This window comes from Apodemus sylvaticus, chromosome 4 (assembly GCF_947179515.1).
Source record: "Apodemus sylvaticus chromosome 4, mApoSyl1.1, whole genome shotgun sequence".
NCBI lineage: Eukaryota > Metazoa > Chordata > Mammalia > Rodentia > Muridae > Apodemus > Apodemus sylvaticus.
Window position 1 is genome coordinate 140,345,506 of NC_067475.1, and position 21,269 is coordinate 140,366,774.

A 21,269-nucleotide genomic window follows, 5' to 3' on the forward strand; every position below is an offset into this window, starting at 1 on the left:
ATATGTTTATGCTGGACTAAATTATGGTAGTTTTTAGATACAGATACTAATAAAGAAGTGTACTGTTATTATGACACAATTTAAGAACATGTATTAGTTCATTTCAGTAGATTTGCTTTAAAATTTCTGCATAATTAGGGTCTTCATCTGAAATTTCGTTCTACTGTGGGAGTCCATGCAATGTGCTTCGCCATATTTAAAGGGAACTAGAGCACAGAGAAGCGAAGACTGCTCACTGGGGTGGCTCAGGCGGGCATGTGCTCTTCCCTTGGAGAGAAGAGACCTGTTTGTCCTCCAGCAAAGCCTTTGTATCAGGACATAAAAGTGCTGCCTGCTGCGAGGTGAAGAAAGGAAACACATTTCACTGCATCATACAAGCAGGTCCACAGTCGTGGACACGTGCTTAGTTTTACTTCTCTGGGGCATTGTGCTGGGATTGCAGGTTCCCAAGGCTGTCTCCATCAGAGTGAAGCCATGACATCAGAGTAGTGAAGCCATGCCTTGAGGTAGGTCTTAGTTTTCTTTCTTTCTTTCTTTCTTTCTTTCTTTCTTTCTTTCTTTCTTTCTTTCTTTCTTTCTTTCTTTCTTTCTTTCTTCTTTCTTTCTTTTAAAACAAATCTCTTCTTCTTCCTCTTCTTCTCCATTTCCTCCTCTTCCTCCTCCTCTTCTTCACACACACACATACATGCACACACACATACACGTGTTTACATATATGCACACACATAAGCATATAACACACACACACCCCTCATAAATTTACAGCAACGTGGCACCACGAGACAGACTAAGGCAAATCTGCCTGAGAAGGTGAGAGGGTTGGGAGCCGTGCTCCGTGAGGAGAAACAGGGAGCCTGAGAGCCTGGCCTATGAATCAGAAGGGAGCCTGGACAGATGGAGGCTCATTCTCCTCCATCACTTTGAAAGCACCGAAAGGACCAGCCATGCATGGCTGGAAGGAAATAAGCATTGTGTGCTCCAAAGGGGATGCCAGAGTCATGCATGCAGGTGTGACTAAGCCGGCCAGAGTCATGCATACAGTGTGGCTATGCCTGCCAGAGTCATGCATGCGGTGTGACTCGGTCTGCCAGAGTCATGCATGCAGTGTGACTAGGCCTGCCAGAGTCATGCATGCAGTGTGACTCAGCCTGCCAGAGTCATGCATGCAGTGTGACTAGCTAGGCGTGTAGTCTTTGTAGACTAAGAGACTTGGTTGTGCATCTTAAACCAGCTGGGCCACCTAAGGTGAGTTTCTAATCTGTTGGAGATCATTTTCTTCATCACTAAAATGGAGGATGTAATAACAACTCACAGGGTGACTTCAATGATTAGATGAGATAAACTACACCACAGTATTGTCAGTACTATTACTAGTACTGTGAATTTTTCTAGGGTGGATGAAGCCCAAGGGCACACTTTGGGACTCCTCTTCCATCTGGAAGATGACACATTTACATTAAGTGCTACCATGTGCCACGCACTGAGCTGGATAAGAAGGGGAAGGCCCTCCGAGCTTGGGCTCACGGGCTTGAAGTCCTGCGGACACTGCAGGACCACAAATGTAACTCGGACTGTAGAAATAAGCTGAAAAATATCAACACGCATCTATATTATTTATAAAACTTCTATTTTCCAAATGAATGAAGGAATGGATGACAATTATTGATGATGATTCGACACTAGACAATTAACTGGGATCAAGCTAGGAAGAGGGGAAGAGCACTTGTAAAGAGGATGGAGATTGCTCTGAACTCACACATGCAGACCTGGAAAGCAATGCTAGTTGAAGAAAGACCAGGTCGATCAAACCCAGGGCATTTGAGGGCATCTGGGGTGACTGAGACAACCACTGCCGTCTATGAGCTTAGGGTCTAACACACAAGGTTAAATAGACTGCAGACTAATAAGGTGGGCAAAGTAAACAGAATCGGCAGAAAGGTCCATCTTTTTAGTTGAGTTAGTTTTCTATTTAGTTTTGAGAAAAGGTTTTCCTACATGATCCTGGACGCTGTCGAAGTCATGACACTTGTCTGTGTCTCTAGGCTGATGGGATTATGGGTGTGCACCATGACGCTCAGCTACATGATTAGATAATTTCTTCCCCCCTCTCTCTAACAAATGTAAGTACAAAGAAACAAAGGAGCGATCACTAAAGCCGCCTTCTCCCTCACTCTCTCTAGATCTCATCTGGCCGGTGGCATTGATGGTCGGGATACCTGTAAGGAAAGGAAAACCTGTGCGCACTAAGCCAGGGCAGATGCTTACCCACGGGATTCAGAGCAGAGCTCACCCTGCCAACAGCTCTGCAGAGAAGCATCACACCACATGCAACACTGTGCTTACGTGGTTGTCAAAGACACTGTTATGAGGGGCTTGCTGCTACTCAGCTTGCAGGATCCCTAAAGGCTGCCCGGGGCTTTGGTGATATCTGTGAGGGATTAGGATGAGGTGGGTTTCCCATCTTGTCTTGAGAAGCTTCGGATGCTAGAAAATAATTAGGCACCTTTGCCAAATTTACTGCCAAGGTGACAAGACGAAAGGACAATATTAATAGCATTTTCAACCAGCCTCGTGCCCTAGCTCTATTAGCAGCCTGTCCACAGTGACAGCGGAATGTGCTAATAGGTTCCAACAAATGGGTGCAGACAAGGAGACCATGAAAAATAATAGCTTTCCCTTGGAGGCCTTCAGAATTCCTCACAAATTCTTGCTATGGACTATTTTCCTGGGAGCGATTTGTGCTGGTAAAATATCTTATTTGGTTAAAGAGAAACCATAAGATAACATCAAGAACAAATAACATGAAGGGCAAACACATCCAACAGTGTTCAGGGGCTGAGAAACTGCAGATGGAGGCAGGGGTTCAACCCAGGGCCAGAGTCACTTGATATAGGGGAAAATGTTTGTTGTTCTTAAGCTCTTCAAGACCAAAGAAGCATTTGACCCAGAACCTTTAAGTGAGTAAACCATTCTTTAAGCTATTTTCTTTGGAAGGAGGTGGCTGGAAGAGGATCATGGGGGCCCCATCACCAGAGGACTGGTTGTTCATTAACCCTTTCACGGCACGTGTGAGTTGTGCCTAACCCACTGTAGTGGCGTCCTCAGGATCCTACCTCATTTCCTCAGCCCTTTGTCCCTAAGGCACAGTGCACCCCAACACATCTGGAACTCGTCACTAGTCCCCTAGTTAACCGTAGGGTTCAGTTTCTCTGAGTAGCACAGACATCCACGCAGCCGCCAAGTGAGGAAACACAGTTCTGTTGATGTTTGTTAGGTGAGAGTGGGAAATGCCTTTACCACGGTGGCCGTGGCGGGTGGCAGATGACTGAGTCCTGAGGAGGTGTCAGGCTTTTACAATGTGACTTAGATTCATGGTGGCCTTGCTGGGCAAGAAAAAACGATCTGTAGGCAAACCTGAGGAAGAGCAAGGCCGGGTCGCTTCACGAGGGAGGGCGTGGACCGAGCAGGAATCCAAGGCCAGGCAGAGACAGGGAGATGAGTCAACACCTCACACGTGTCCGTCCACTGTACTCAGATAATACTTTTTTTTTTGTCCCAGCACAGGGACATATTTTTTTTTCCTCTTGGGGGAACAGATAAAAAAATAAATAAATAAAATCAAGTTCCCAACCAGGCTTGTTTTGTGGCCAATGACAAGGAGAGGTCAGTGACCAGAGGTTTGAACAAAGCTATATGGTCTCACGGGGTGTGAACTGGGGGATGGTGTGTGATCCAGCCGGACTTTGGGTCACTCAGCACTAGAATGAAATTCCAACTCTCTTGCTTACTAGGGCTGTCATCTTGGATAATCTAAACATCAGTTACTTTGGTGCAGAAGTGGAGATCCTCTTGTGAAGAGTAAACAAACACCTTAGAAAGAGTTTGTCACAAAGAAAAGGCTACATGGTAGAAAAGTCACCTTTTTTTCTTCTTTATGCCTAAGTTTAGATTTTTTTTTCCTAGAAAAGCAAGTGAGAATACAGATATATAAATCGGGACCCCTAGGCGACCTCCTGATTAGACAAGGTATAGAATCCCTGAAGCAGGAAGAAGACACCCCCAAAGAGAAGGAAGACCCCAGAGCATTGCAGCAGAGGAAGGAGAAGGTTAACCGATGTAGCCAGGTCCTTCACAGCTGGGAAGGAGGGCTCGTGCAGAGCCCCTCCGTCCTCTGGTCCTCACAGTGGGCGAGCTACCGTGTCTAAAGCCCGAGTGAAGATAGAACTTGGCATGCCTGACTGTTTCTTTCAGCTCCGAGAGTCCACTTCAGGGCTGGAGAGATGGCTGTGCAGTTCAGTGCAGCGGTTGCCCTTCCACAGGATGAGGGCTCCATTCCCAGCCCCCCACAGAGTGGGTAGCAACCATCTGCAAATCCAGGCCCAGGGGCTCTGCTCTCTCTTCTGGTCTCTGCAAGTACTGCGTGCTTACGGTGTACAGACAAACGCGCAGGCAAAAAATAACCATCCACATAATAAAACTTCCACTATTCTAATTCTTCCTGAACGCTTAAAGAAAGTATGGAAGATTAGTTGCTAGCCCTGAACAGGGACTTAGGACGCTGCCCTGACTAAGTGAAGTAAGATCTTGTTACCGGTGGCTCTGAGCTTTGTCTTCTCCAAGTGCGTGGTGGGGATAAAGCATCACCTGTGTAATGTTTGGTTGTAAGTGCAGGGTACTGTGGACGGAGCAGGCATCTAGAACGGCGGGCGCCAGCACTTGCTCAACGCTATACAAAAGTAACCAAGAGGCTTTTCCTTTTCCTTTCCGTTGTCCTTTTTTTTTTTTTTTTTTTTTCCAAGCGTTTGGTGCTAGTTTGTCTCTTCCCTTGATAATGAGAAGAGCTAAGAGCGCTGCCGTGAACCGGTGCCCAGTGTCTTCCGGTAAGTCCTCCAGCCAGTCATCCCTACAGCCTTGAGATACACGTGAGACCGCTTTCAGGAGTTACATGGGCTCCGAGGTGGGGGGTGGTGTGGGGTGGGGACACTCCTTTCCTCTCTTCTAATTTGCTGTTTCTCTTGTGTGATAGGAAAGGAACAATTTGTATCGTAAGAAAATGCAGACTCGGGACCCAACAGTGCGTCTTTGTCCTCCTTTAGAAGAGAGATGCGCTTTGTGGTTCTGTGGAATTTCTGCGGGAAAAGCTCGGTTTTGACTTGAGTGACCTTGCTTATTTCTCTGCACCGAGTAGCAGGACATGGCTCGGAATAAACAGAAATTATTTTGAGTGTTCTCCAAGAGTGATTTATGATCTCTGGCCATCTTGGAGGAAAACCAGTCTAAGCAAAGCAACTAAAGCAAATTGAGTAGAGTCCTGCACTTTGCCCTAGTATCAGGCCGACCGGCCTCTCCCAGCCTCTGGATAGCCATTCACGAATGAAATCAAGGGACCGGACCTGGGAACTTCTAAGATCCCTCTATTTGGAAAACTTTTGATTTAGTCTGATGATTTTTTACCAATACATGCACAAAACAAATACTTTTCAGGTCCACGGAAGGAAGAAGACAGGGGAGGCTTAGAACCACTTCTTAGTATAAAGAACTTACCATCCTGACTTAGGTTTTTGCCATCACCAGGCCCTGGGGAGGAGCTCTAAGATGCCCTTTGTGTCCGTCTCACCCTCTTGCCTTACCCTGGCTACACTGGACTACGCGTCTCTCAGGACTTACAGCCGTCACGCTGCTGAACCTACCCCGTGCTCTCAGACCCCAGTGGGACTCTCTTTCCAGGGCTGGATGTTGGAGTCTGATTATAAATGATTTTCCCTGAGAAAAAGGCAACCCTTTCCTATCTATGCAGTTTTCTGGCTTTCTTTACCAAGTTCTCTCTCTCTGGGCATGGCTGCCTCTCTAATTAGAACTGAGCTGTTCCTACACAGTCTTTGGAGCCAATACTCCTGGCTTTGGATTCTGATTCTGCCACACACTGTGCTTAACAGGGACTCGCTGGATCTCTTCGGATGTAGATGTTTTCATCCTTTAGTCCCACTTGTGTGATTTCCCACCCAAGATTATTGTGATGAGACAATGCAGGCAGCCCTTAGCAATGCAGGCAGGTTGAGAGAGAGCACCACGTCAGAGCGGCCATTGTTACCTGTGTGGACTGGGATCTCAGTGAGACAGCCAGTAAACGAGTTCAGAATCGAAACACTTGTCCAGAACATGAGAATTAGAAGAACGCACTTTCTTGAAAATGTGTCTTACACTATTCCCGGCATGGAAGGCACTCTAGCCTCTGAGAATAAACTCACCCCTGACCAGCCGTGGGGCAGGAACTGGCCCTCAGCCCAGTATTTGCCATTGATGAAGAAGAGGCCTGCGATCATGATGAACACCCACACCGCCAGGTTCAGCACGTTGAGGACGTTGTTGAAGCCCACGGAGTTCTTCACCCCCAGAGCCACGATGATGGTGACGATGACCGCAATCAGCAGAGCCAGAAGGTCTGGGTATGATTCCTCGCCTTTGCCTAGAGGAGGAAGAGGGCTTAATGTTGTGTGAAGAGAAGAAGGTGCCTTGTGGACCCATTCTACCCTTTGCATCTAGGCTGTTTGACCCTTAGAGTGGTGATCAGTCTGTCTGTCTTTCTCTCTGTACGCATAACATGTCACTGCTATGGGCTATAAGCAGATATAAGTGTTTATTTGCAAATGAGGAAGTTTGGGACATAGATAAGGTGACCTGATGCCATAGATCGAAAGTCAGGACATGTGACAGTGTACCTGTGAAGGCACGGCAAGCACATGAACAACCGGGAGCATCTTGGGACATTTGGGGCACATAGTCTAATGTCGTCTTTGAAAATTCCTTCCTCTTCACTGTTGTTAGCTTTGTCATTTGTATGATTTTCCATTCCCACAACCTTTTCTTTATCAGCACGTTTTAAAATGCACATATTTGAAAGCCATCTTGGGGGCTTCTTATTTGCAGCGTGGGCTTGCAGAGAGAAAATGCCTGGGGCTCAGTCCTGCTGATGCACAGGTCCTGGTGGCTCCGACCATCCATTGCCTGGTGGACTCCTGCCCTCTACAGAGAGGAGGAGGCATTGCCTCGCATCCCGGGAGCCCGGACTCCAGCCATGCCCAGCAGCTCACAGTGAGGCCTTGGGCGCAGTGCCTCATCTGCAAAGTGAGTGAGGCGGATGACTGATTTTGGGTCATTTAAGAATTAAAATGGTATGAAATCTGAATGTAGCCATGATTATACTTGTCACTGTGGAACTGGGGTGAGCAGCGATTTAAAGGAAAGTTTTATTTTTGCTTTTGTAATTCTGTCTGTCTGTCTGTCTCTCTCTCTTCTCTCTCTCTCTCTCTCTCTCTCTCTCTCTCTCTCTCTCTGTGTGTGTGTGTGTGTGTGCCTGGGTGTGAGTCTGTGCACATGAGGTCAGGTAGAGGACATAGGCCTCAGGTGCCCTGAAGCTGAGCTATAGGAGGTTGTGAGCCCCCGGACATGGATCCTGGGAGCTAAACTTAGGGTCTCTGGAAAAGCAGCAAGTGCTTTTAACCATGAGCCATCTCTTCAGCTCTGGTCGGCAGTTTTGTTAAGTAGCTTTTGAGGTAAGTGCACTGAGTCAAATGATTTGACAGAGGCTTGGAATTATTTTCATTCATCCTCCCTCCCTCCCTCCCTCCCTCCCCCTCTGTCCCTCCTTTCCTCTCTCTTTCTGTCTCAACTCAAGGTCTCGACCTGACCCCACAAACGCTGCACTGCTGAGCTCCATGCCCAGCTGTCTTGGGAAATTCTGAGACAAGACTGTGTAGCTTCTCCAGCTGTTAGCATGAACCCTGTGAACACGGAAGGATTCACCCAGCCCGCATCAGGGTGGGGATCTGGTGGTCAGCCCCAGCTGGTTTGTCTCCCGGTGTTTGTTAGATGACCTTTGACCACTCGGCCCTTGTTCAGTAATAGGATGCCCTGTGCAAATTGGCTGGAATGGAATCCATTTTGTTCCCTAAAGTTGCTTGTTTGGAAGTGAAAACATTTATTTATATAAAAAAGATTATAAAAGATTTACAATGGTGAAGTTTCTCTAGGTCCTTGGATTGCATTGATTTTATTTTGTGTAATTATTGGTAGGATTCATATGCACTGTATCCTTTGATATGCAACTTTATGCTATAAATTAATATATTCACTCTATGTCCTCTCTAGTTGCCCTGTTAGTCACCAGCCTCGTGACATACATCCACAATTCATATGACCGTTTGTTCCCCCGAAGAATTTTTAAAAATTGTTACAGTTGAGCACTCACAATCTAAAAATCCAAAATTCGAGATGCTCTGGAATCTGAAACTTTTTGAGTGGCCACCGCAATGCCACAAGTAAGAAATTTCACATATACAATAAAACTTTATATAATATATTGAATAATACTGTCTTCAGGCCATGTGTCTGAGAGGTAGATAAAGGGCTAATGAATTTTATGTCAAATCTGGGTGTCACTTGCCAATCCCAGTATCTTATCATTTATAGGTATATGTTTCAAAGTCTGAAAAAAGCCTCAAGGTCTAAAACCTATTGGTTCCGAGAATCTCAGATAAGTGGTATGCACCCTTTGAAGACTGGAATGAAGATCTTTTTGTATGAAGTTCTCATGAAAATTAGAATAATTCACTTAGGGTAAAGAATTGCTTTGTAAAAACAAAAGGAAGCATTTAAAGTTCTTGACACTTTTTTTCCCAAATTGGTGTGTGTGAGTGTGTGTGTGTGTGTGTGTGTTCTGGGTCTCATGCTTGCCCAGCAAATACTTTACTCCCTGAGCAATGCCTCCAGCCTCTGAGCTTCATTCTTAAAGGGGAACTGGCTCATGAATTCACATGTTAGCAGGAAAGGACCATGCCATCTCACCCAGGCCGTTGAGGGTTCCCACGGTGTCCACCATCCAGCGGCTGATGGTGTGGTTTGCCAGGGAGTCAAACATGCTGCTCAGGGCACTGGCACCGGCCGCAGTGCCAATCAGGTACTCCAGGATCAGGTTCCAGCCGATGAAAAATGCTACGAACTCCCCTACGGTGACATAGCTGTAGGTGTAGGCAGATCCTGTGGTCTTGGGGACTCGAACTCCAAACTCTGCATAGCACACACCTGCAAGGGACAAAGGAAACAGGTAGGAGGCTTCTGGAGAGAAGCGAACATCTTGGTGCCTGACATTACTAAGAAGAGAGTAGGAATCTCTGCTCTATTAGCATTTGTCAGTCGTTCATCAGGGTTGTTGAGTTCTAGAGGATGTAATTGTGTTCCAGAAATGAAGTTTCCTGTTCCCATTATGATACAGCTGGGGCCCCAATCAAATTTTAATAATCAATCTTGATAGCTTTCCAATTCACTCATTTCATTTACCCAAGTCACTTGGACAGTAACATCTCTGCCAATCTCTGCTAGAGTTGAGAGAAAAGGTGAGGGGGCTGGAGAGATGGCTCAGTGGTTAAGAACACCGACTACACTTCCAGAGGTCCTGAGTTCAATTCCCAGCAACCGCATGGTGGCTCACAACAATCTGCAATGGGATCGGATGCCCTCTTCTGGTGTGTCTGAAGAGAGCAATGGTGTACTCATATACATAGTATATGTAAATAAATTTAATTAAAATAAATAAATTTAAGAGAGAGAGAGAGAGGATAAACAAAAGAAATGCAGCTTCCCCTTTTGCACAGCTTCTTAAACTGTACCATAGCCCAATATTTTAGTTTTCTTTCTGTTTCTATGACAAAACATCATTGTGGCTAAAAGGGACTTAGGCGAGGAATAGGTTTATTTCAACTTACAGGTTAGTTCATCACAGAGGGAAATCAGGGCAGGAACTTGAAGAAGAAACTATGGAGGACTGCGGCCCCCTGGCTCACTCATGCTTAGTTAGCTTTCTTATACAGCCAATGATGATTTACCTAGGGAATGATGCTCCCCACAGTGGGCCTGGCCTTCCTACATCAACTGATGTCAAGGCAACCTCCCACTGACATGCCCACAGGCCAATCTGATCTGCACAATTTCGCAGTTGAGATTTCCTTCTCCACTGACTCTAGGCAGTGTCAGGTTGACAGTTGAAGCTGACTATGACTGGCTGCACAATGGAATGAAAAAGTTGGCAACAGTAAACGTTTTCTGTGTGTGCAGTGATTCCAAATTAATTCAAGATCAAAGGGGCATTGAAAGCGAAGTGTTTCTGGCCTTGCTCACTTGGGTTGCACGGCCCGACTTCATTTCAGTCTTGGTTCTGATCATACAACATGTGCACTGTACATATAAGCATGTGTAAGTGACACACAAAACCAACTATCGTGATCTAAATAAACCGGGCTCAGATGAGAGGCCATCATTTGCTATCGTGCTAGCTAGTTTTATGTTAACTTGACACAAACTACGGTCATGTGGGAAGAAGGGAACTCAACTGAGAAAGTGACCTCACCAGATTGGTTCGTAGGCAAGACTATGATGCATTTTTTCTGATTGATAATGGATGAGGGAGGGCTCAGCCCGCTGTGGATGGTGTCGTCCCTGGGCAGGTGGTCCTGGGTCATGTAAGAAGTCAGGCTGAGCATGCCTTGGGAGCAAGTCAGTAAGCAACGTTCTTCCATGGCCTCTCCACACAACCCTGCCTCCACAGTCCCAGCCCTGCTTTAGTTCCTGCCCTGACTTCCTTCAACGATGGACGGATATGTATAACCATAAGCTGAAATAAACACTTTCCTCCCCAAGTTGCTGGTGGAGTTATGGTTACAGTGTTTTATCATAGCAATAGAAACCCTAAGACAGTTATGAATTATATCATGTTTACTGTGTAGATAAAATTTTCTGCTTTTATAGAAACAATGGTTTAATTACAGAAAAAATAAAGTATTTCCCTGATGTCATTCCTCAGCATCCAAATATCAAAGTAAAACTTTGAATTATGATGTGTTAGGAGGTATGGTTTTACAGATTGTTTCTGAGTTGATGGCCAGTTTATAAAAATGTTGTTAAATGAATTTTCATTTGAAATTAGGATAGAATTTTCAAAATTTCCTTAAACATACTTCTTCTGTTTTGTACTTCATATCAGCATGAGACAGTGTTCTTAGCATCGACACTTATGAAAGCAAAATACATTCTGGGTGGTGGTGGTGGCTCTCGCCCTTAATCCCACAGGCAGATCTCTGAGTTTGAGGCCAGCCTGGTCAACAGAGTGAGTTCAGGACAGACAGGGATAGCCAGGACTACACAGAGAAGTCTTTTCTGGAAAAGCCAAAACAAATTTAATATATACTAAGTCTGAAATTGTTGAAGATAATTTGCATTCTAGAACAGCAAAACATTCAACCAAGAACATCCATCTCATATAACGATAGAATGTTTAATTTTGCAAGTTGCTTCTGAGTTGGTGATCAGTTTATAATTTTTTTAAAATGAAATTTTGCTTGAAATTGGGGTAGAATTTTTGAAATGGCCTTAAACGTGTGTGTGTGTGTGTGTGTGTGTGTGTGTGTGTATGTACTTTCAGAAGTCAGGTCAGTTCTCTTCTTCCTCTATTTGGTTCTGGGGGACTGAAGTCAGGTTGTCCGGCTTGGCAGTAAAGCCCTTTACTCAAAGAGCCATCTTGCTGGCCCATGAGAGGAAATGTTTAATGAAATAATTTTCTAGCTCTTCAGTCTGAGGCCCTGTTGGGCTGCCCTTGGGTGGTGGGATGGGTTGACGGGTGAGTTAGTGGTTCCTCACCTCTCTATCCAGTTCTGGCTTATTGTTAATTATCTACCAACCCTCAGCCGCATGAAGGACCACACTAGTGTGATGTGCCACTGAGTCCCAGGCATGGCTTTGCCAATGTCTTCTCCAAAAAAGATATTTGGCTGAGATTGATGCCACCTGCTTTCTTACTTTAGTAAAACATCTGTTTCCTTCATAGGTCTCCAGTGGGCTAAGCTATCTTGCATATATTACCAGGTAGCTGGTCCTTTTGAAATCTAATTAGGACTGGGATATGACGAGAAATCACAGGACCTCAGAGAGAAATAGTGTGGCTCCTGTTGGAAACATCTGTTTTCTCAGTGACATTGAATTCCAGATGCCCCAGTGTCCCCATCCCAGCTGTTTTCCCTGAGAAGCAGGCTTCTGGACTGAGAAATACGTTTCCAGCTTCAGGTTGCATGCAGCTACCCTGGATAAGCTTGCCCTCGCCCTCCTCCTGATGCTCTTGGCTAGCCAGGAAAGTTTCAGGCTTTCTTTTTAGGGTGCGATGCATCAGGCTGTGTCTTCCTCCCACCTCCCCACCACCGGCTCTAACCTGAGCGACCTTGCCCACCCGTTACCTGCCACAGAAACCAAGGCAGTTTTTACAAATGTGTCTGGAGGAGAAGCAATTTGTCTGGGAGCATTGCTCTTTCTTTGTGTCAAAGAAGAGACTCATGATTTCTCTGCCAAACCAGGGCCCAGATGGACAGTCACTGCCGGTGTTCAGGGACAGCCAGCACCATTCATCAGGAAGAGCCTGTCACCATCAGTTATCGAACTTCACAGGACTCTAATTATAGCTGGGTGGGGAGCGGAGAGCCCCCAAATGCCCAAACTGCAGCTCCAACACACTGCCATTTAAATGAGAAGGAAATAGGCTATCCTAATAGAGGATTGACCCCTAAATCAGGTCAAGTGGAATAATTCACTAAATGCATGAATAGCCTACATGTTTACTCTTTTTCCTTGAAATCCCCATCTGTGAGGATTTTTTAGAGATTACTGGAGGTAGTTTCCACCTTATGATGAGTTCAAGTTTTTCTTGTGGCTTGCTTGTGCTATGGTTAGTAATCATGGCTGGTGCAGGGCTCAGCGGACTATGTGGTTCCAATAGTAGAATGGCTGTGTGTAGTGCTCTGAGGGTTAGCTGTTCCCTGAGCCAATCATTTAGCCCAAGTTGGTCCTTTCTGGGCCTTAGTTCTCCACCTGGAGAATAGCAATGGTGCCTATTGTATAGGTTGCTTAGGATCTTGGATGGACACATATATGGTCCCTGGTATAAGCTAGGGAACCCTTCATGGCTCTATAGCTTCTACAGGTGAGGGAATGTCTTGGCCAGCAGCACCTCTTGCAGTGTTGATGCAGGAGCATTTGCACCAGAAGAGATATACACAAGGGTTGCTGGCTAATGGTTTCAGGGACTCAGCACTGGCAGGACTATTGGGAACCATTCTAGTGACTAGCCCAGGCTGTGTCTGCTCAGTGCACTTCTGAAACACAACCTGGACACTTTTCTTCCTGGGTTTTATGTCTTTAATAGAAACTGTTTGTTCTGCTTCATGCCTTCCATGAGAAATAGAGAGAAATCTCCCACTTTTTGCTAATCTCTTATGAGAACTGTCTCTCCTTCTCAAGGTGATTCTGGCAACTGGGCTGCAAAGACCTTTGGCAGAAAGGACAGAGAGAGGGAGTTGAGGTGGTGACAGCTTGCTGTTCTCTCTCCAAGTACTTTTTCCTCCCTCAAGAACACTCCCTCTTGAGGAGCAGGAGAGGACACCCCTCCCTCCCTCCCTCCCTCTCCCTTCCTCTCTCTCTCCCTTCCTTTTTAGAAGGAGTCTCATTATGTCTCTGGTTGTCCTGGAACCATGTAGACCAGGCTGATCTTGAACTCAGAGGGTTCTGGCTGCCTCTGCCTCTGGAGGGTTGATGACATTTAAATGAGAAGGAATGTACTTCAGTGCATCCGAGGAGCAGGTGAGACCGCCAGCACATGGACAGGAACCTTCTCAACACATATCTAAGGATGCAGATGTAAAGTAGTTAGTGCACAGCCACATTCCAGCTTGAATCTTCCCAAAGTCCTTTGCGTTTTCAATCTCCTTCAAATTGGGACAGCATGCAGGGAGGGGTTGCGTGGGCCAGGGACTCTCAGTTTAGGAGTATTGTGAGAGAATTTTGTGGATGTAGAGAATTTTGTTATAGACCTTGTTTCCATCTACCCTGGCTACTTCCCTTACCCAATGTTTTTTTTTTTCTCCCATGTACATAAAAAGACTCATTCATCTGTATTTTATATGCATGTGTGTGCCTGAATGAGTTGATGTGCACATATGCAGGTACTCATGGAGGCCAGAAGGCTCAGATTCCCTGGAGCTGGAGATACAGGTTGTGAACCGTCTGATGTAGGTGCTGGGAACCAAACCTGGATCTTCTGCAAGAACAGTTAAGCAACGTCAGCTGCTGAGCCATCCCCCTAGGCGTCCCTTCCTTTCTAGACTCCTCTGAGCTCTAGGAAGTATAAGTACAAATTCTGTGTTTTCAAGAGCAAGCGTTGCCACATGCTCACCTGTGCAGTTCAAAGGATGGAGTCCTTGCGGACAGTGGCCACAGGGCTTTCTGACACAAGGGACAGACACAGGTCAGGGTTTCTCTTTTCAAAAATTTTACCTATAGGAATCTGATAGATTGTTTCTGACTAGACCGCCCCGGCTAAATTTGACAGCAGTGACACCTTTGTAGCTGAGTTTTGAATGAGGGAATGGCAGAGAAAGTCACTTGAGCATACTGGTGGCCTTTTGAAAAAGGCACTTATTCTAAGTGAGACATTGAGAATGCTCTTGATTAGATTTATAGTATTCAGTTGCATTGATGCTGCCGTTAAGACAACTTAGCAATGCTTTCAAAGGAGCAGGTATTTGTATCCATGTACAAGAGAAGTTTGTTATGCTGTTAATTTTCCCTAAGTCTAAGGACTAAGGCTGTGGAGACCTCTCTGTTAGTACAGTGCTTGCCCTGCAGGCCTGGGGACCCAAGTTCAATTCCCATACCCCTCTACTAACATACACAAATTCTGGACATGATTGTAGTGAGCATTTTGATTTCTTAAAAAAACCCAGTTATGTTACATGAATATGTTTTTATTTTAATTCCAGGTGTCGGATAAGAGGCAGCTTCATAGCAGGTGATTATGATTTACCTCGTGCACTATCGGGGGTGTGATTTTTGCCAGCTGCAGAGAGTTTAATTTGGGGGACTCAGAAGAGGGTGTAAATGAGAGTCCCAAGAGGGCCTGTGGCAACTGCTGCCCCTGCTTCTGCCCCCCTCCCCACTGCTGCTGGTTCCTCAGATGGATTTGCTGCTGCACTTGCTGTTGTATTTGCTATTGCTGGATTCTGGTTTGCTGGATTGCTGGATAGTCTGATAGCAAAGGTTTGACTTGTCCTAAGGAACCCAAAGCCCCCAATCAGTAGTAAGTATTTTATAAAGGTCTATGCTCCTTTTTTTCCTTTTAACCTTCTTTCTCTCCAACCTAGTGTTGGAGGGTTGGAAGGGATTAGGATGGAATAAGGGTTGGAAGGGAGGTAGAGGTATAATAACCCAATAATAAAACTTAAAAAAATATGCCAGCACATGACTACTTGTACTTATAGTCCCAGTAGTGGGGTGGAAGAATAAGGATTCCTGGGACTCTCTGGTTAGCCAGCCTTTCCTGTTTGGTGAGTTTCAGACAAGGCAGAGACCCTATCTTAAAAAAAAAGATATATGGGGGATTCGAGGAATGCTTTTGGTGGTTGTCCTCTGACCGCTATGCGCACACACAGATGTAAGGCTGAACCCACACAAATGCCTATATACACATTCACACATGTACAGATAAAATATGAAATTATAATCTGGGTCATGTAAAATCAATATCTCAAGATATGTGAATACAGTCAATATTTTTCAGTGAATGTATTCTAAAATAGAAAGAGTAAATAGGATCTAAGGGCAGATTTTGCATATGTGTGCACATAAATGTAACAGGCCCCTGGAACTTCAGCCTTGGGTCCCAGCAGCAGGCAGCCACGCCGGCCAAACAGGAACAAAGATCAAGTTAGCAGTCCCAGGATGCAAAGTCCTTAAATGTATTAACCTTGCCTTCTGCATTTTGCATTTCTTCTTGCTAACTGTTCTTGCTAACTGAAGTGTGCCAACCCAGGATATGGTTTTGGGGCTAAAAAACCCAAGAACCATTAGCTTCTGGGCTGCATGATTTAGGCGAATTCTGCATGCAGGCTCTGGTCTCTGTAAAGGCTTTCTATTTGACTTCAATAGTCCACGTGTGGAACTGGCCAATAGTGTGGCATATCACCTAGCATCAACAATACAAGGTAGCAATTACATTCTCCACAAAACACTGGGCCCTAGCATCAGTGATACATTGTAGACAGTCACATTTTCCATACAGCACAGTCAGCACTGGGTAACAGCATTAGTGATACTTGGTAGCAATCACATTCTCCCTACAGCACAGTCAAGCCTATGACCAGGAGGAAGGTAGATGGAGGGACCATGCAGTTTGGAGGGACCGTGCAGTTTCGTGCCATTTTCTCTTCTCCATGCTAACACCATGGTTAACTCTGAGGTATTTACTTCCATTAGTACCCAGACTGCCATCTCCCTGCTGAAGGCTGCCTTTCATCCGTCTCTGTGGCTTGCACATGTCCGCGTCCTTCTTGCTAGTGTGAAACCCTTCCTTCCTTCCTACCCATTGCCCTGCATCCATTCCTTTCTCTATTGTGCTTCCCTAATTCATCTCCACCCGTGTGTAGCCATTTAACAAAGTTCTGCCCACTGCTCTTTTCTTTTGATGTTCTCATTTCCTGCATCATGCAAATGGAATTTGTTGGAAGCTCTCTGATTCCCTTGGATGGCTGTGACCCCTTAGCTCCTGTCCCTGGGCAAAAGGAGTGGCTGATAGACTGGCACCATCAAAGCCCCAGTTAGACACAGGGTTCAAAGTTCAGGCCACCGAGGTGAGGGCTGGCACTTGGCCTTCACTCTTAATCATTAGCTTTCCTGTCTTGGATGTTTATCCCACGGTCATTTGGCAGTGCCAAGCCTTGCTGGTCTGTGTGCTTGCCTAACCCTTTGCCTTGGGACTCACTTTCTTTTCCCTTAGTCTCACACCAAGACTTACAATTACTGCATTTGCTAATATGCATGGGTTTTGAGACAGCCTATTTTTATGTTTGAAAGCATAGCCTTTTAGAAGGGGACTAGCCCTGTGGAGAAGATAATTCTTCTGGCTTAGATACCCCTGTACAAAGTCTGCCTGCACACACACGCACAGGAATTCTATCTCTTTAATCTATTTGCTAGGGGTAGACTTGAGGCTTCAGCTACGGAATCCTAGCTAGCTCGAGTGCGTTAAGAAGGGCCCTCACTTCATCAGGTTAAGGTGGTAATAACAATAAGTGTGAATATCACTGGCCATAGTTCTATGTGTGGACTCCATTAAGCACTTTGCATATCTAGTCATTATCTTCAAAATGGCTATGCTAATGAAACTATTATTATATTCACTTAAATATGATGAATCCAAGATCTAGCTGGGTTGCTAGAACTTACTCTAGTCTGTCAGTTACTTTTTAGTCTGTACATTATTTGTGTAGATGTGGAAAGGAAGGTGTATATAAAAGAATAAAGCAGTTTCTATATAGAGGTGATTAATCCAGGGCTCCTGCCACATCCAGCTCCCCCAAGGCTGAGGGATTAATGCCCTGGCATGGCCGTAACTTCCCACCTGTTTGGGATGCTCTAGGTTACATACATTTGGAATCACATAAGGAGTAAGCAGCAGGGCGGGGCTTGCACAGAGACATCTCAGGTGCACAGACTAATTGTTCCTGGCCTCCAGATGCCTTGGAATAGATGCGGCTGAGAGTTTGCATGTGGGGAGACAAGGAACGCTGCTCTTCAAGTCATCACTCTCCCTCAGTTCTATTTCATTCTAAGTCCTGCTAGAGGCAACCTAACCCACGCCTCTTCATTTTATAGAGGTGGGGGACAGGCTGTGAGGTGGGGGACAGGCTGTGAGGTGGGATAGCCTGTGCAAGGACCCTGAGGTGCTGAGGGGGCACAGCTGAGTGAGGTTTTGGGCATCCTGACTTCCAGGCCTGGCTGGCTTTGGTAATGTTCACATTGCTTCACAGATGATCTCTTGCTTTCCTGCATAGATGTCAAACCCTTGCTTCGTCTCAGAGTTCTTTCCTATATATGTCCAATGGCAGTTCTCACTATGCTGAGTGCACAATGAGGGATCTGTCTGTCTGTCCCATGGCCACTGAACTGTCCTCTCTACCATGGAAGATGTAAAAGGAGAGAAAGGTTTCCTGAAGGAAACTGGTTTTCACCATCATTGATTTGAGACACATGCGAATTTCTCTTGAGACGCACATACCTTCTCTGAACCGGTAACTGACAACCTTCCTCTAAGGTTGTCAGTCAAGCCTCTACAGCAGAGTGCTATGAGCTTCAAGTACCTTTTTTTTTTTTTCTGCTGACAGGTGATAGAAGACACCAAGCTTAGAAATTTTTGTGACCCAGCATAACAGAGGCTTTGACCCACAAAAATAATCTTCTAATCAGCACTCAGGGGGAGCTGTGAACTGCGTTCTAAGCCCAGGCATAGGGAGGCTTCCTTGTCTGTGAGGTTTGTTGCTGAGGTTTGTGATTTGGGAGTGTGAGTCTTGTCCAACCTGCTGCAGACAATGGCCCCAGGAGCCAAGCAGAGGCAGCGTAGTCCGAGAGAAGTCACCTACCGTATTTGTGCCTCAGCATTGTTTGTTATCTGTAAAATGAATCTTACAATATAAATGATTATTTGGTGGAGTTCTTGAAAACTATCTTCCACGTGTGCCCACTTGTGTGTGGAGGTCAGAGGTCAATTTGTGGGAACTGATTCTGTACTACACTCAGCAGGGATGGAACTCAAGGTCATCAGGGTCGAGAGCAAGTGCTTTCACATATGATTTATCTCAGCAGTGTGGAGTTTTGTTGTGTTGGTGGTGTTTGTTTTTTTTTTTAAATTGTATCATTGTCACACAGATGATGCCAGGCATATCATATTAAAAGTCTTGAAGAGTTTCATTGCTATGATAGCCGTAAACTGGAGCCTCTAATGCAGCGAGTGGGAAGTTGCATTGTGCCTGCTGTACAACATTTGTCCAATAGACATAACGGCAATAATAAAGGCTGACATTCAGCAAGGGCCTTACCATGCCTTAGCCTTCAGAAACCCACACACCCTGGGCCGGCTGCTATCCTCACCGAGATTCCAGCAGACATTCATTTGGACACTGCCTTGGAGAGCTGGTCAGCCCTGGCTCTGAGAGTGGGTATGTGTCTCTTTAAGTCTTTCCTTGGCCATGATACAGCAGCCTCTAGTTACTAGGAGGCCATATCAGAACTCTGGGAAAGAATGGCTTCTGGAGCAGGCCAGCAAGGTTGGAAAGACAAACACTCAACTAGGGCTCGCCATGTTCCCTTGTGTCCCCTCTCCCCAAGAGTTCATCACTACAGGTGCACCCCAGGATGGGTTGGGGTGCTGAAACTCGTGAGGTTGAGAGGAAGCACATTCTACACACCATCAAGCAGGTATGCCCGACCTCTGACATTGTATCACAATGTTGTCATATATATAAAGTTCATGCTTAAGAACTGTATCATTGATTTGCAAAAAAAAATAAATTTCAGAACCCCCTCATGTTTACTGTCTTGTGCTGGAACACATTCATCATTACACTCAACCACAAATGGCTGACATTCTACAGGTCAAACATGCCTGCCCAGGTCTAATGCCAAGTTATATGCTAACATGGTATATAAGAAATACATACTCGGTATCCTGGGCTTTAAATCAACATCCTCCTGTCTAGCTCTATGTCTGTCTGTCTCTCTCAGCACAATGAGTGTTCTGTGGTGTCTGCACGAGTATCAGAGGACAACTTGTAGTAGTTGGTTCTCTCTCTCTACCACGTGGATTCCAAGGATGAAACTCAGGCCATCAGGCTCCACGGTGGCAGATGTCTACCCACTGAGCCACCCTGATGGCCTGAGATGGATTTTTAATTATCCTTTTTTTTTTTTTTTTTTTTTTTTTTTTTTTTTAATGATCAGAGAAATGGCATCAAGTAATTCATCCATTTCCAGTGAGAAGGTTTCTGGCTTCCATGATCCAAGCAAGGGTGGCTTCCTGAGAAGAAAGAGCCTTGGGTCGTACAGTTTCCGGTCTCAGTTCTGGTTCTTACTAAAGAGCCCTGGGACTCGCAGGGAGTTCTTTCTGACTGCGGCTCTGACCGGAGCCAGCCTCCCACAGTGGGTATGCGAGGATGGAAGGATGCTGTGTCCACACGCGCGCTCAGCTCTCACAGGGGCTCTGTGTGGTCCTCCATGCTGGTTTTCTGTCTAGATCCTCAGTTTCTGCTATCCATCATTCTCATGCTATTTCAAAGTGGCCTCCTCTTGTTCATTGTCCTTAACCCATCCAAACCCTCTCCATTCTAAGCTCTGCGTGACTTTCTCTGTCAGAGCTAGAGCCCTGGGCCCCATAGTCTCTCACATGTCTCACCATTATGGCAATCTGGTTTTCTACCTTCATTGTGTCTCCTCTGTGTGACTAAAATATGTATCTGCTTGAGCTGTTGGACTTCTCCATGGCTACAGAGTGACATCTCACCTCAGCTTGGCAGTTTTAATTATACTAAAAAGAAACTATGCATAAACCTAGGGGCAATCCCCGCCATGCTTGATGCTTTTCCCCTCCTCAGGCTCATGAGTGTCTCTTGGGACTTTGAATGGCCAGATGTTGTGGGCACAATAACTTGGCTTTCTTTCATCTGCAGCCAAGTTAGAGAAACTGCACAGGCCATCCTGCCTCCACCCGCTCTCCACAGAGCTGTAGGTAAGAACCAGGATGAAAAAAAAAATGATGCTCTTTAACAAAACACACTATTAAAGGACTTTGCAGGCTCGGCAGGACACAGGGTCTGCAGAGTTATCAAAGAGCAGATAGGGCCTTTGGACACAAAAGGAGAGGCTGGGCACAAGCTGTTTCCTCTGATAAATGGCCCACTACCTGGGACAGGCCAGAGGGCAGTGACCACGTCAGAGTGGAGCTGGGTAAAGGATCTGGGGAAGTTAGTGGACCTGTGGGGTCATGTTCAGTTGGGGAGAAAGTAGCTTCAGAGTCCCGTTGGTTTCATGTTTCACAAAGGGTTATTATGTAGCATGGCAAATGTAGTTGTTTCCCTAGAGGAGAGTCTGCCTGTAACTCCTGTTAGCAAGCTTCCTCTCCATGTGGGTCCTAGCTGTGGCAGATAGCTCCTCCTACTGCACAGTAGTTCCCAAGTCTAGCTGTGTGTTAGATGCTTTTAGGGGATCTTAAGGAAATGCCATGCCCAGGCTCCATCCAGCCTCAGCTGAGTTAGAATTTCAGGACATATACTTTGGACATCAGTATCTTAAAATATAAATAGAAATTAAAGGAAGAAAACCAGGAGCAAACATTGACAAAGCTACCAGGT

At 45.7% G+C, this 21,269-nt stretch overlaps 1 protein-coding gene across 1 annotated transcript in view; it reads right to left on the bottom strand.

Annotated features, from left to right (window-relative positions):
- Slc7a14 (solute carrier family 7 member 14) overlaps window positions 1-21,269 on the bottom strand; it is a 46,759-nt gene that overhangs the window by 20,489 nt on the left and 5,001 nt on the right. Inside the window, exons 2-3 of the mRNA XM_052178782.1 lie at window positions 8,845-9,081; window positions 6,249-6,466 (exon numbers count right to left, since the gene is read on the bottom strand). Coding sequence (XP_052034742.1) covers window positions 6,249-6,466; window positions 8,845-9,081 — 455 coding nt within the window. The remainder of the gene's footprint in view (window positions 1-6,248; window positions 6,467-8,844; window positions 9,082-21,269) is intronic.